The sequence below is a fragment of the Ursus americanus genome, chromosome 8 (assembly GCF_024610735.1).
Source record: "Ursus americanus isolate L20-20 chromosome 8, mUrsAme1.1.p, whole genome shotgun sequence".
Lineage (NCBI taxonomy): Eukaryota > Metazoa > Chordata > Mammalia > Carnivora > Ursidae > Ursus > Ursus americanus.
Window position 1 is genome coordinate 44,357,407 of NC_142134.1, and position 13,360 is coordinate 44,370,766.

The 13,360-nt window shown below is 40.9% G+C and overlaps 1 protein-coding gene across 6 annotated transcripts in view; it reads right to left on the minus strand.

Moving 5' to 3' along the window:
- Positions 1-237: 237 nt before the first annotated feature.
- Positions 238-13,360, minus strand: part of DCUN1D4 (defective in cullin neddylation 1 domain containing 4) — a 67,220-nt gene continuing 54,097 nt past the window's right edge. For 5 of the 6 annotated variants that reach the window (XM_045815829.2, XM_045815831.2, XM_045815835.2 and 2 more), the window contains exons 9-11: positions 5,898-6,002; positions 3,663-3,765; positions 238-3,541 (exon numbers count right to left, since the gene is read on the minus strand). In XM_045815829.2, the coding sequence (XP_045671785.1) occupies positions 3,486-3,541; positions 3,663-3,765; positions 5,898-6,002 (264 nt within the window). In that variant the 3' untranslated portion in view covers positions 238-3,485. The remainder of the gene's footprint in view (positions 3,542-3,662; positions 3,766-5,897; positions 6,003-13,360) is intronic. The other variant, XM_045815830.2, reaches the window with a different exon arrangement.

The window sequence follows — 13,360 nt, forward strand, 5'->3', positions numbered from 1 at the left end:
CACAGAAGAGGTGGCAAAATGTTGACAAGTAGCAAATTTAGGTGATAGGCATACAGATGGGTTGAAGTTCATTATATTAGTCTTGCATTTTTTTTTTTCTGTAGCTTTGAAATTCTTCACTATAAAGAGTTTGGCGCAGGGCGGGGGGGAGGCAAAAAAGTAAAAGAGAAAATACTTTAAAACTACCTTAAGTGGTTTTTGAAGCAAAATCCCGAGAAGAAATAATTCACAAGTCAGTTCTGAAACCAAACACAAATACTTTTTATTTATGGGATATCATTTTACATCAATTCCATTAAAACCTAAAACCAGTTTGCTGTACTCAAGTTAGGTGGCATAACAGTGTTTTAGTTAAGCTGGAGTCACAGGACTTGCACACGTCTATGGATGGAATGCAGATACTGACGACACGAAGCGTTCACAGTTACAGGTTGGCTGCTGTCCATTTAACAGTAACCCCCAAGGGAAAGATCTTATGATAAAAAGCAACCCACGTTTTGGTCTCATTTACAGACACCCAACATTTAGTTGGTCAATGAATTCTATACATTTATTATACAACATATGAAAGAATAAAAGATAAGGCTTACAGAGGTATTTTAGCAGTTGTAAGAATAAAAACCAAGGGCACAAACTAACTTGGAAAGCTTTCTGTATAAACTTCAAAAGCACTGGTAAAATGGACACGGAGAGGCAACAGATGTGTGTTGTTAAAGGAGAAGCTAGAGGTTGGTCTAGTCAGATTTGTAAAAACTTAATTCAGAGTTCATGCTTCGAGAAAGCTGCATGTAACATTACAGTGGGTGTTTATGGCAAATCAAATCACGAAACTTCTGACCTACCAGTAAACACCAAAAAGTTGTATTCCATGACGACAGAGTACTGCAGTGTGTAGTTCAAGACACAGCGGGAAGAGAAAAAGGGTGTAGACAGGTAAGAAAGAAAAACCAGAAGAAGGCACCCTAATTTCTTTAACATTAGCCAGTAAGTAAGTGTCTGATGACTGCTCAATTTTATGTAACTTGGGGACATTTTTAAGAGAAAAGTATCTTATTATTCGTTTGGCCCCTTTTCCTCTCCCTCAAATTAACTGCATAAAATCAAGAACCAAGGGCAAGCACTCCACAGTCATAGAGGTTTATTTTCAAGAGAGCTCAAAAATTATCTGGAGTCTTCTAAATATACAAGATTATCATCACTTTGGAATACTTACTTTCCATATTCTAGATCACAGATAGTTTTTCCTTGGGTTTTTTCCCCTTAGTCATCAAAATGGTCACTGTGGCCGATATGTTTAACATCTCCCCGTAATAATCCTTTTATATTAGGATTAACTGTGCTTATTAGCGTTTCAAAACATTCTCCAGTTCCTAACCGTAACTTTTAAAATAATTTCATCTATGATTTGTATTTGTTTAAACAAAACTATAATTGATCGACTCTAAGAACTGTTGCCTTTCAAGTGTGATTTTTTTTTTAACTTTACAGGATACTTCTGAAAATGAATCAAGTTCTCCACAAATTCACACCTGCCTCTGGCCCATCGCCACTGGGATACCAGGCACCTGTTGGGAGGGAACCCCTTGCAACACATAGGTCCCAAGAGCTGTGCTTGCCATCAATATCTTCTATTCTCTTCGGATATTAATTTGTGCAAACTGGTACGAAGTTGTAAGGTAGAGGCGAGTCTACCATTCCCAAGCAAGGAATGATTAAATCTGCTTAATCACTACAGAGTTTTCCACACTTCTGGTTTATTTCACAGCAAAACAAACCTTTCTATTTGGTAGAAAAAGGAAGTGATTTCATTCTACCATATCATGATTTTGTATATGCACACACACCATATATACATACAAAATTTCTGTCTTTGGTGGTTCAGTTAGGGAAAAAATAATATGAAAATCTGAACACTGTTTGCAAAGAAACTGTGAAATAGTGGTCAGGAGTAGCATTGTCTGTGTGCTTTACTCATTTAATGCCATGTAAAGGTTCACATTTAGCCCGAAAGATTTTTTTGGCCAGATTTTGCAATAACCCAAACCTCTTCCAATCATTATTCCATCACGGATCTTGCCCATCCCTACAGCATTCCCCTGTTCAAATGCACCATTAGCTTTTCACTCGGTTTAAATCATTCGACTTTTATGTTTTCACAAAACTTCAGGGACTCAATTAGTCATTCAATAGCACCAGATAGTTGAAGGGAAAACATGTTATCTATACATTTCCTCAGGAAGGGTAAGGCAAGGAAAAAAAAAAAGACATAAAATACAAACCTAAAACACCGTCCTGTTTACTCATCTCCTCATCCACATAAATAATGGCTATCACCTTTCTGTACAAATTACTCAGGTAATGAATGACGAAGTGGCCTCTCCAGGAAAGGTCCTACTGTGTGATAAAGTGAGCTCAATGCTGGTGGTTTCGTGTCCACTGCCTGCAATGGACATTCTGCCAGGAAAAGCCTAGCACGAAAGAAAGAAAACAAAACAAAACACCTCTCACTTACAGTACAGTTCTTTTTCCAAAAAACTAGAAAGTTAGACACCACGAAAGCTTAACTAAAAATCCAAACCACAACTGAAAATGCTCTGCGGTTACAAACTGCCAGCAAACCATGAGGTTCCCACGGAGGCGGCAGGGTCAGTGAGACGCAGAAGGGCACGGGGAGCGGTGGCAGACCCAACACTGACTAGGAGAGGGCAGAAGGGGGACAAAAACCAGTAAAGGAAGTTTACGAGCGTTTCAAACTCATTTAAAAAAAGGTGCAATTTTAATTTGTTCATTTGTACCTATATTCAAACTACTACGGCTTTAACATCAGAGAATAAAAACCTACACCTTGCGTGGTGGAAATGACCTGTGGCATGGTACACGTCTAGACGTTCAAATAATGATACCTTTCATCATTTAAAAACACTCATATTTAAGTAAACCAAATTATATTTGGCAAAGGCCTCTGAAAAGTTCTGATTCCCACCTCCTTCCAAAAGTTGGCCTCTTAAACAATGAGGTTAATTCTGGCAACATTCACTGATGGTAACAGTTGTTCTCTCTTGTGTTCTGAAATGCTACATCGGAGACCAAATGAAGTATAATTGGTTCATTTGAAAAAAGGGACTAGAAATATGCCACAAAAATTATTTTTACAATACAGTTTTGCAGAAATAATCTCTAGGTGAAGCTTTTTTTCTTTTTATACACATATACAAAATTTAAACAGCAATATACACATCATCACAGTGAGGACGTTGGCAAATGTCACCAATCTGTAGTGTAAATACGAACTGCAGAGCAGCCTTCCAAGAGAACAATGCTACACAGCAAGCAGAGCTGGCCCATTCAAGCAAACACCAACACGTCCCTGCAGAAGGGAGACAGTGCAAGAAAAGCAGCATGCGCTTTGATACAAACAGCAATTTATGGCTAATGGTTGACATATCTGCGGTAACAGTGACTCTCTCGCCGCTATGCATAAAGTCCTAGGACATCTGTTTGTCTTTATACCACTCCACAAACTCGTCCAACAAAACTGGCCCTGGAGAGAGAGAGAGAAAACAAAGCGGCTATAAGGCTCTTCCCAGTGAGGAAGAGTCCGGAGTGGGGGTGGGGGTGGGGGTCAGGGGGTGTGTGCGGAGCGCCCAGCGCCCGGTACTTACACGCTCCGTCTTCGTCGTAGTTGCTGAGGTCAAGGTTAATTGTCCTGCTAAACTCTAGCACATTGCACCACTGGTCTTTGTTAATAACTTTATATTTTGATTGCTGATGGAGGGAAAAGTAATATGAATTACTGACACTTACAATTAACAAATGGCACGGTTTCAACTGCTGTATGAATCAACTTAAAGTTCATGAAGGTTAACTCTTTCCATGTGAGGTATGTTAAACACCAATCTAGGAGAAGGATGAGAGAGAGCAAGAGTAGAACTTAAGATGACAATTTCCATTAGAAAAATATTATGAGGGCTTAACACAAAATGACAAGCACATCAAAGAAACATGATTTTTATCCCTAGAAGTGAAACTTCTAGACTGCAAAAGCCCGTTCATTTAAAAAAAAAAAAAAAGATAATTAACCTACTTCATAGAGATCCTGCAAGAATGAAAAGAGATAATTTATGTGAAGTACTTCATTCAGTGCTTGGCAGAAAGCAGGTGCTAACCAAAGAGCAGCTCGCATTAATAACCCCTGCCCTGACCAACAGGCTGGCGGTCAAGTACACACAGCAGGGAGTTTCTCTCCGGGAACTTTGAAGGGCTACCAGCGGTCTCCGAACTAGGTGCTCTAGCCTAGTTCTAGAAGAAAGTTACTGTTCCAATCATTCAAAACTTGAATCTGATCATAAAAGTAATAAATTAGAATACCCATGAAGTAGTTTTCCTATATTCCTCTCGGACAAGAAATATGCCATAGGTATTTTTTTTTTTTAAAGTACACAATTCTGGTATAAAGATTGAAAAATAAAACCGAGATTCAACAGTTTTTAAATCCTCCCCACTAAAAATCAGGAACACTGGGAAACAATACGAGGACGTAAAAAGCAGAGAGAGCTGAGCCCATGGTTTTGAGGATACAAATACAAGAGAAGCTCAAATGAAAGGCTCGCTGTGTCCTTTGAAAAGAAAAAAAGCAAACTAATGGAAAAGAGAGAACAAAGCACAGACTACAAGTTTAACTTTTCAAAGCAACTCAAACCCAACATCAGTCACGGCAACAGTGGAAGATGCTCCTGGAATCGTGCAAAGTCAGGCTTGCCGCAGCAAGGTCTCTCAGCCAAGAACTCCTCGCACCTGCGCCCAAACTCCGCTCCGCCCGGAGAACAAGAACCTATCTCTCCTCGTTTTCCAAAGAAGGCTAACGTTTCATGGGATGGCCAGAGAAATTAGAACAGATCATTTGTAGACACGGACTGTCACGTCAACACACACTTCTTATTGCAAAACTAATTTTGAGACCCGTCTCGAGGAGTCCTGCTTAGCAAGGTTAAAAACAATTTTTAGTAACAGTCCTCAAAGAATCAGATCAGCTGGATGTTTTTCTGGACCACTGCATAAAGTGAATTGTTAAGAAAGATTATGGCAAGAGTGAAGCTGGAGTCAGGGTAGGGCCCAAGCTTTTCTCAAAGCCCCAGGACCCTCCATCCTTTAAAGCAAAGGGCACTTTTTAAGGGGTTTGGGTCTGGAGGGCCAGAAAGATGCCATCTGTGACAACCCCAGTAGCTCAAACTTACATCTCAGATACTTCCAGGTCCTACAGTATCACACGGCATCCTGATAACAAACCAGCTCCTGATAACCAGCGGCTCAAAACGTCTGATCATTAATACTTAGAGCAAACAAACCACAGTGGAGTCGAGCGCTGGATTTTTTTCTAACGCAAACGTAAAGAAAATGGAAACTGAGGGAGATGCCGCCAATGTGTCTAACACTTAGATTGACCTAGGTGCCCAGATTCTTGGAGATAAGAGTAGATAATAATACAGGACAAACTTCTTTTAATAAGAAGGTAGATGGCTGCTTTTTAACTTTTGCTTCATAAAAGCGGAAATTTATCTATAGCCACAAAAGAAAGTGAATCTTGTTTCACTACTGTTATACAGAGCAGGAAATCCTAACGGAGATCAAGTTTTTACAGTGGGGCAAGAGAGCGGAAAGGCCAGAGCCGGGGCTGTCTCAGCTGCACCTGCACCGGGAAGCGATGCGGCACATACACCCCACCCCCCCAGACACACCCAGAGAACACGGGGAACTGCTCACGGACAGCAATTACGTCACCATCAGTCCTATAGGCAGAAAAGTACAACAAACAGAAAATTACGTGAAATGGTTAAATAAAGTATACTTGGTAGTTCTAAGCAAGCAAACATACATTCCATAAAATAACAATTTGGTACCTCTAAGAATTGGTGAAAAACTGGAAAAAGGGGCCAGATTTTTCCTAATAACAGTCCCAACATGCACTTGGCAGTGTTTATGTCTAGGCTGCGCTGGTCCTTTTCCTGTTTAACAAACAAAAACAAGGATGAGCCAGATGCCCCCAAATAATAAATTCCAATAATCCAAATTTCTATTTCACTTCAACACAAAATTAGTAAACAGCGCATTTATCATACACCATAAAAACCCTGAACCAGGCCTGAGGTGGGGGGAGGGGAGGCGGTCAAACGCAATGGAAGGCTTAATCGGTTCAGTGCTGTATCAATTTACTGTGGGAAAGATTCATGTCAACTGAGTGATAGCCCTAATGCAAAATCCATTAGTTATGTAGTCATGGTATCTATGATTATTTCATGGGATAAAAAAAAATCTACAACTCAACTGTGACATTTATGATAATTGTCCAAATCATAATTATTGACCCCAAAGCCCATAACTTAACTAAATGGAATTTAAAAGTTTCAATTTCCATGCTTAGGAATCAGATTTCCTTAAGAAAAATAATTTTTTCCAACAATTTTATTTCACTGGTAAGTGTTTTTCTTGAACCTAAAAATGCTGGAATTAAATTCAACTCCTACCAAATGCTGGGGCTCTGGAGATTGAGAGGATGAACGCGTCCACCCACCGGGGAGAGAACGGCCTAACCTACTGCAGTCCTCCTTACCTGGGGTTTATTAGATGTGGACTCTCTGAGCAGAATACCCCTAACTGGTAGCCAAGTGAAAGACAACATTTTATAAGGAAACCAGAACAGCAATATTACATAAACTTGAATACGGGCAGGTTAAGTTCAAATCCACTTCTATTTGCAATAAAGGATCCTACTTTCTCGTTCTCACTTTCGTACAAGTTTCCATTCCAGAACTACAAGCAGGCTGTTTCTAGGTAAAGGGACAGAGGACCTGGGACCATAAGCAGTAACCTCACATATCCAAAGCTAGCCTCCTTGTGGTATTTTAACTACAGTGGAAATTTGCAAAAGTACTTTTTGACAAAGGGAGAGAGTGTCTGGCTATCCCACTTGGGGTGGAATCTCAGTGTTCGTCAAATTAAGGGATGACGCTGTGACCACCACCGTCAGCCACGTATGCAGCCACACATACCTTCCGATCAAGGACTCTAACACTGCAATGCTCTTCAGTACACACAGAATTTCTGTCCATGACACTGGATTTAGAAGTGAAGGGCTTGAACAATACAGCAAATGTGAGGGCCTCACTCAACGACAGCAAACAAGGCAGATGCAGATACAGGAAGATACTGCAATAGGTCTGTCTTTTGGCCCCCGTCGTAAAGCGTTAACAACTGTTCACCAACAGACCAGGTCAGATGGCTCCAAGTCACCCTTCTCCGTTACAGGCCACGCAACTGAGTCTGATGATGGTGGGGGCCCAATTCCACAGTTCCATGCAAACGGGTGGGACCTCCTTTCCACGGCGTTCTCTGCCTATCTCCTGGCCACGCGTATGGTCTTGCTCAGGGCCACGGGACTCACTCCCAAAGGAGAGGAGGACCGTCGAAAAGGTGCTCCCGACACTGCCCACCTTCCGCCAAACACCTCATTGGTTTGCTGCCTTTCAGGGGCTCGTACTTCTGTGATGTGAAGTGCAAGCAAAGGGAAACTTCCTCTTACCCTGTCACATAGGTGTGGCAGACAGCAACAGCACACCACACTATAAAGCAATCCACACAAAATAAAGAAATAAATGAAATAACGAGTAAACTGTTGAAAACACACGCGGCACCACAGGACTGGGCCCCAAGTTCATTTGTTGAACAACCGCTCATGTAGCACAGGGCTGACGCCACGGGCATCCTGCAAACGCTTTCCCTCTGAGGAGTTTGTCATCATTCACTACACCTCAAGTCGCTAGTCTTGCCTTGATACAGTTGTGCCTTCTTCCAACATCAATGCCTCTGTCCCCATCACAATGGACATACACTAAGGTGACAAAAAAAAAAAAAAAGATACAAAGGACCTGGACAGACTCTTTGCAACAATATAATCATCTGACAAACTGATGATCATGAAGGATTTCAATGCATGTGTTTGGCAGTGATGCCAAAACATGGAGGAAAGGCATCAGACTCACAGGACCGGAAGCTGAACAGCACTCACTTACTCCTGCTCTGCAAGGGTGCCAGCCGGCAGCTCGCAATCACTAACACCATCTTCTGCCTAGCAAATAAGAGAAAGATATTATGGATGCACTCACGGTCTGAACAGTGGCATCTCGCTGATAACCAACATTGCCGGTGGGGGGATATGACTAAGTGCGAATGACCATGACTGGAAACACCCAAAATTCCTGGGAACAGCACAATTGAGAGTTCCCACAGCACACATCTCCTAAACAGCAAAATTGGAGACACGCCCAGGGAGTTCTCGGACAATGATCCTAATGGCAGTCTCCGCAAAAGGGTTCCCAATCGAAGGTGAAATGAATCTTCTAGGATGCTATGAGGCAGCCGTCAACATCATGGGCAGTAAAAAAAAAAAAAAAATCACCTTAACAAATTCAAGGAGTACAGCAAAGACATACAGAAGCTCCTTGAAAGAAATTAAATAGTACACCGTCAACACCGACCCTATGACCCTCTGCTCCTGGAGCACCAAGGAGCAAAGGACGGATTTCTGCATCTCAAGGTCAGAATCTAAGCAGGAAGTACCTTGAGGCGGACTGTCAAGAGTCAATCAGCACCCCCGGAGGCCCATCAAGGTTCAAGGAGAAGAAATGAAACTTCCCTTCCTGCCTACTCCTGACCCAAGATGTGCAGGTATGTACTTCACGCACTTGCATTTTCTCGGATAACAACTTAAAAAACAATTTTATTTTTTAAATAATAATGGGAACTGAACAGGTTCTGTACACCAAAGATACACTACCTCCCTACAATACACAACTAGATTCTGCCTCGCTGTCTTCCTGAAACGCAGATTTTAAAAGAGCAATTACAGATGAATCAGGCCTCTTAGTGGGGCAGCCATAAAACCAAAGGAATGTACTCTGAAGATATGAGGCAGTTACGTGTCGTATATGGAACAAATGCATTCCTCAAGCTAAAGTCTAACAGCAGCTAATGCAGAAAGTGATGACGGTTTATTAAGTTCTGATTTAAAGTTCTAATATCTATCTATTTATATCCATTTAATCTATGTATATATACGTACATATATATATATATAAAGTACCTTTGTTTATGTAAGACTGTTCCGGTATAAGTCTTCTGGTAAAATGTGAAAACTAAGCATTTTTTTCCTTAAATGGCTCAAATGACTTAACAATAACAGAAACAAAGCAGTTTAAATATGTAAATATGGTATTACAAAATGAATCTTCCAAAACCTAGGTGTCCAGATATGCTGTATCAGAGGTCCCCAACTACTCCAGATGATCTATTTCCAATTTTCACAAAGTGTTAATAGCTTAAGACTTGTATGTGAAAAGGGGAACCTTGAATTATTAAAATTATAAAGAAAAAAACCTTCAAAAAATCCCTAATATTTTCAAGAGACTGGATGAACTCAAGAAACAATATATGTGACCACAATTCACAAACACAAATGGCCAAGTCAGAAACTGGTGTGCGGAGTTAAAAGGCCTAAACTGAAGACCTACGATACACGTCCTGCAATTCTTATTTGACACCATAGGGATTACAAAAAATAAAGAGAAAACGCAGTCCTCCTTAACACAGCTACCTAAGGAAACAAATGCAAGGTAAAAATAGTGCTAAAGAACTCAAATTTTAATATGGTTCAGTTTATAAAACTGAAAATACAATAAATCAGTTTTTTGAGTGGGAGTCTTTTTTTTTTAAACGCACATTAAAACAAGCAAAAAAGTCAAAACCCCCAAGAGTGCCCTCCCATTGGGAAAAATGAAATAATTTTGCTCTTAGAATTTACCCAGCATTCATTTATAGATAACAATGTTTGCAAGGCAATTACTTAAGCTAAACTACTGACAAAGATTCTATGACTGTAAGCACTACTCTTAGAAAACAAGTCATTATTTGAAACTCGAGGTCTGCAGAGAACCTCAAGAACGTCAGTGTAGAATAATTCAACAACTATTCCTTTTTTTTTTTTTTTTAAAGATTTTATTTATTTATTCGACAGAGATAGAGACAGCCAGTGAGAGAGGGAACACAAGCAGGGGGAGTGGGAGACGAAGAAGCAGGCTCATAGCAGAGGAGCCTGATGTGGGGCTCGATCCCAGAACGCCGGGATCACGCCCTGAGCCGAAGGCAGACGCTTAACCGCTGTGCCACCCAGGCGCCCCTCAACAACTATTCCTAATTCTATGGGTAACTTTTATTGAGAACTTCATCTGCACCAAAAATTGTTAAAGGTGCCTTATCCTTAAACTCATTTAATACAACAACTCTATTAGGACAGGCGTTATTATAACCCCCACTTTATGAATAAGGAAACTGAGGCACGGTGAGCTACGTGAAAGTCACTAAGTAGTAGAGATGAGACTTGAACCAGGTAGTCAGGTGCAAGCCCGAGCTCCTTGCTGAGTACCACAGCACTTCCCTGAGAAGGAATGAGGGGAGAGAAGCTGAAATATTCAGAGGCATACAAGTCCAATTAGCTTTACAAATGGCTACTGAGCAAACGTGTCTGACCTAATAGCCAGAGAGTAATCCTAAAGACAAAACTGACAAGACGTTCAGGGTAACGAACCTGGGATTAGCTGACTATACATTACTCCTACTTTGGTCCTCACCCAGGATCACCTTCTGTTTTCTTCCTAATTCACAATGAAAACAGGAGAAAAACGAGGGTGTGTGTGTGTGTTGTGGGGAGGGTGGTGGTGTGGAGAGGGAAACTAGACAGCAGTGGTGCTTAAGCACTGAGAAACTGACCCACGTTAGAGGAGGAAGTGGTTCCAGTGATTGCAACAGATTCAGGTTCGAGTCGGGCTGAATTCTCTGCCAACACAGGTTACTGAACAGGGCCTGGAAAATTTTCCTTAGCAAATTCTACAAGTAACCCTCATCGTTGTTTGTGGTTTGCATGGAAATGACTCAGCCGCTGTTTCACTTGGAGGAAGACCACACGGGAGCTTTAGTTTGTGTGACTTCTGCCATCTTCCTGAGGCACCCTCTTCCTTGGGGGGCATCCCAGAGGCACTGTTTTATTTAAAATGAGTCCACACAATGACACTTGTTTATATAATAATACTGACATTGGGGGGGAAAACCCTTCTGCATAAATTCCCACTTGTATGAAAGAACCGGCCATTTCAGCCCCTGAATGGCTGTCCCACCACCTTCCTCCACCAAGACACAAGATGGTGACAGTTTCAAGGCAGGGAAGGCAGTACGGCTCTGTGAGAGCCCCGTGCTGTCCTTGTGCTGCCCCCTCCTCTCTGGCTCTCAGTCTCATCATCTGCATAATGACAGCACTGGACCAAGTGGTCTCTTATGGTTTCTTTCAGCTCTAAAGTTTCACACTTCGATGACATCCACAAGACTATAAGTTCAAGTCAAAATAAAATCAGAAGAAAAATAATATAACTTTATAGCCAAACACTATTTTTAATTGGCAACAATTTTGAAAGTGAGAGAAAAATAATCACACCCATAGGACTATATGATCTTGCTGGAGAGATGTCAAAGAGGTCATCTTATCATTTTCTGGTACTGTATCATAGTTTCTTTCCCCGTATATTAAAGTACAATTGAAAGTATTTAACATACGCCATTGTTATTTACAACAGGGAATATTTGGGATGTTAGAACTATAAGAGAGCTTAATTTCTATTAAAAGTTTGATTTTAAAAGGTCTGCTGTGTTAATTATACGTTATTACCTTTAGGAGTCCTTTTTTAGTAGAGAAAAAAATAGGTATTAGAGGGAAAAAAAGAGGAGATGGAGTTCTGTTTCCAACCAAGGTGGAGTTAGAGAAATCAGATTTCCCCTTTCACTTTGAAAAACCAGAAAACTGGACCAATTATCTGAAATGCTGGCTGTCATACACTGGACAACAGGCAGCATAGGATCATGACCGCTGAGAAAAAGGAGACAGGATGGAAGCCCCAGGGTGATCCCAGTTCATTGTTCGGAGGCAGGCTGCAGGCCAGAGCACAGGAGGGGAACCCAAACCGAGGCCAGTGGTCTTGCTGAGTTGAAAAGGACAGAGGCTGTAGTTCAAGGAGGCAAAGGTGACCATAATTTGTGGGACAAAATACCAGCAAGGCGGGAGCTACACGGAGAAAGATCTGGAGATCTAGGAAGTGTCTCCCTAGTCACTGGCCAAGGACTTATCTGTGTAAGTGCTAGAGGAAACTGACTGAGTCCAGGGAAGGCACCACTCACTGCAAAGGAGTAAGCAGAAATTCCCAGACCTCCCACAGGCTACAGTGGAAAGATCTAATACACATGGCCTTGGGAAGAATCCTCAAGAGTCTTACCAATGGGGCTGAATCATTCCAAAACTGAAGGCTGCTCCAGACCAGTCCTTTCAAAGGATCAATCTGGTTTCAAGTAACGATAAAACGTTTAAATTGAATCTTATTTAAAGGAATACAACAAAACCCAGGAACCAACAACATCCAGCATCCAATCAAAAAACAAAAAAACAAAAACTACTAGGAATGCGAAGAACTTGTAAAATATGACTCATAATCAAGATAAAAATTAAGGAATAGAAAGAGACCCCAAAATGACAGATGTGATGGTACCAGAAGACAAAGTTGTTAAAACACCTGTTACACTGGCTAGGATTAACCACAGAATTAGACACTGCAGAAGAAAAGGTTAATATTAGCATACATAGTAAGAAACATTAAAAAGGTTAAGGGGGGACCCCAAAACTGAACATGGAATCACTGGCTTGTGGGACAATATCAAGCATCTAACCGAGGTATGACTGCAGTCCCAGAAAAACGGAAAGGGAGAACAGAGAAAATAGTGAAGAAATAACAGCTGACAAAGTTCCCAGCTTAATACAAACTGTAAGTCCACAGATTCAAAAAACAGAACAAACTCTAACCAGAATAAACATAAGGAAAATCATGCCAAGACAGATCATAATCAACTTGCCAAAAAGGAGTGAGAAAGAATAAAAGCAGTCACAAGACACTACGTTCAAAGGAAAAATGAACATCAGACTTTTCCTCAGAAACTATATAAGACAGAAGACAAGGGAAAGAGATCATTAAAGAAAGAGTATTAACAGTCAATCCATAATCTTTTATCCAGAGAAGCACCTTCCAAATCGAAGGCAAATTAAAAGCTTAGAGAACTCATCACCAGAAAATCTGTACTATGAGAAATGTTAAAGGGAATTTTTTAGGCAGAAGGCAAACGATACCAGGACGAAATGTGGGTCTACGCAAAAGAAACAAAGAGCACAAAAGTGGTTTACAGAAGATATTCTCGTCTATTTAAAGCAAAAATGATA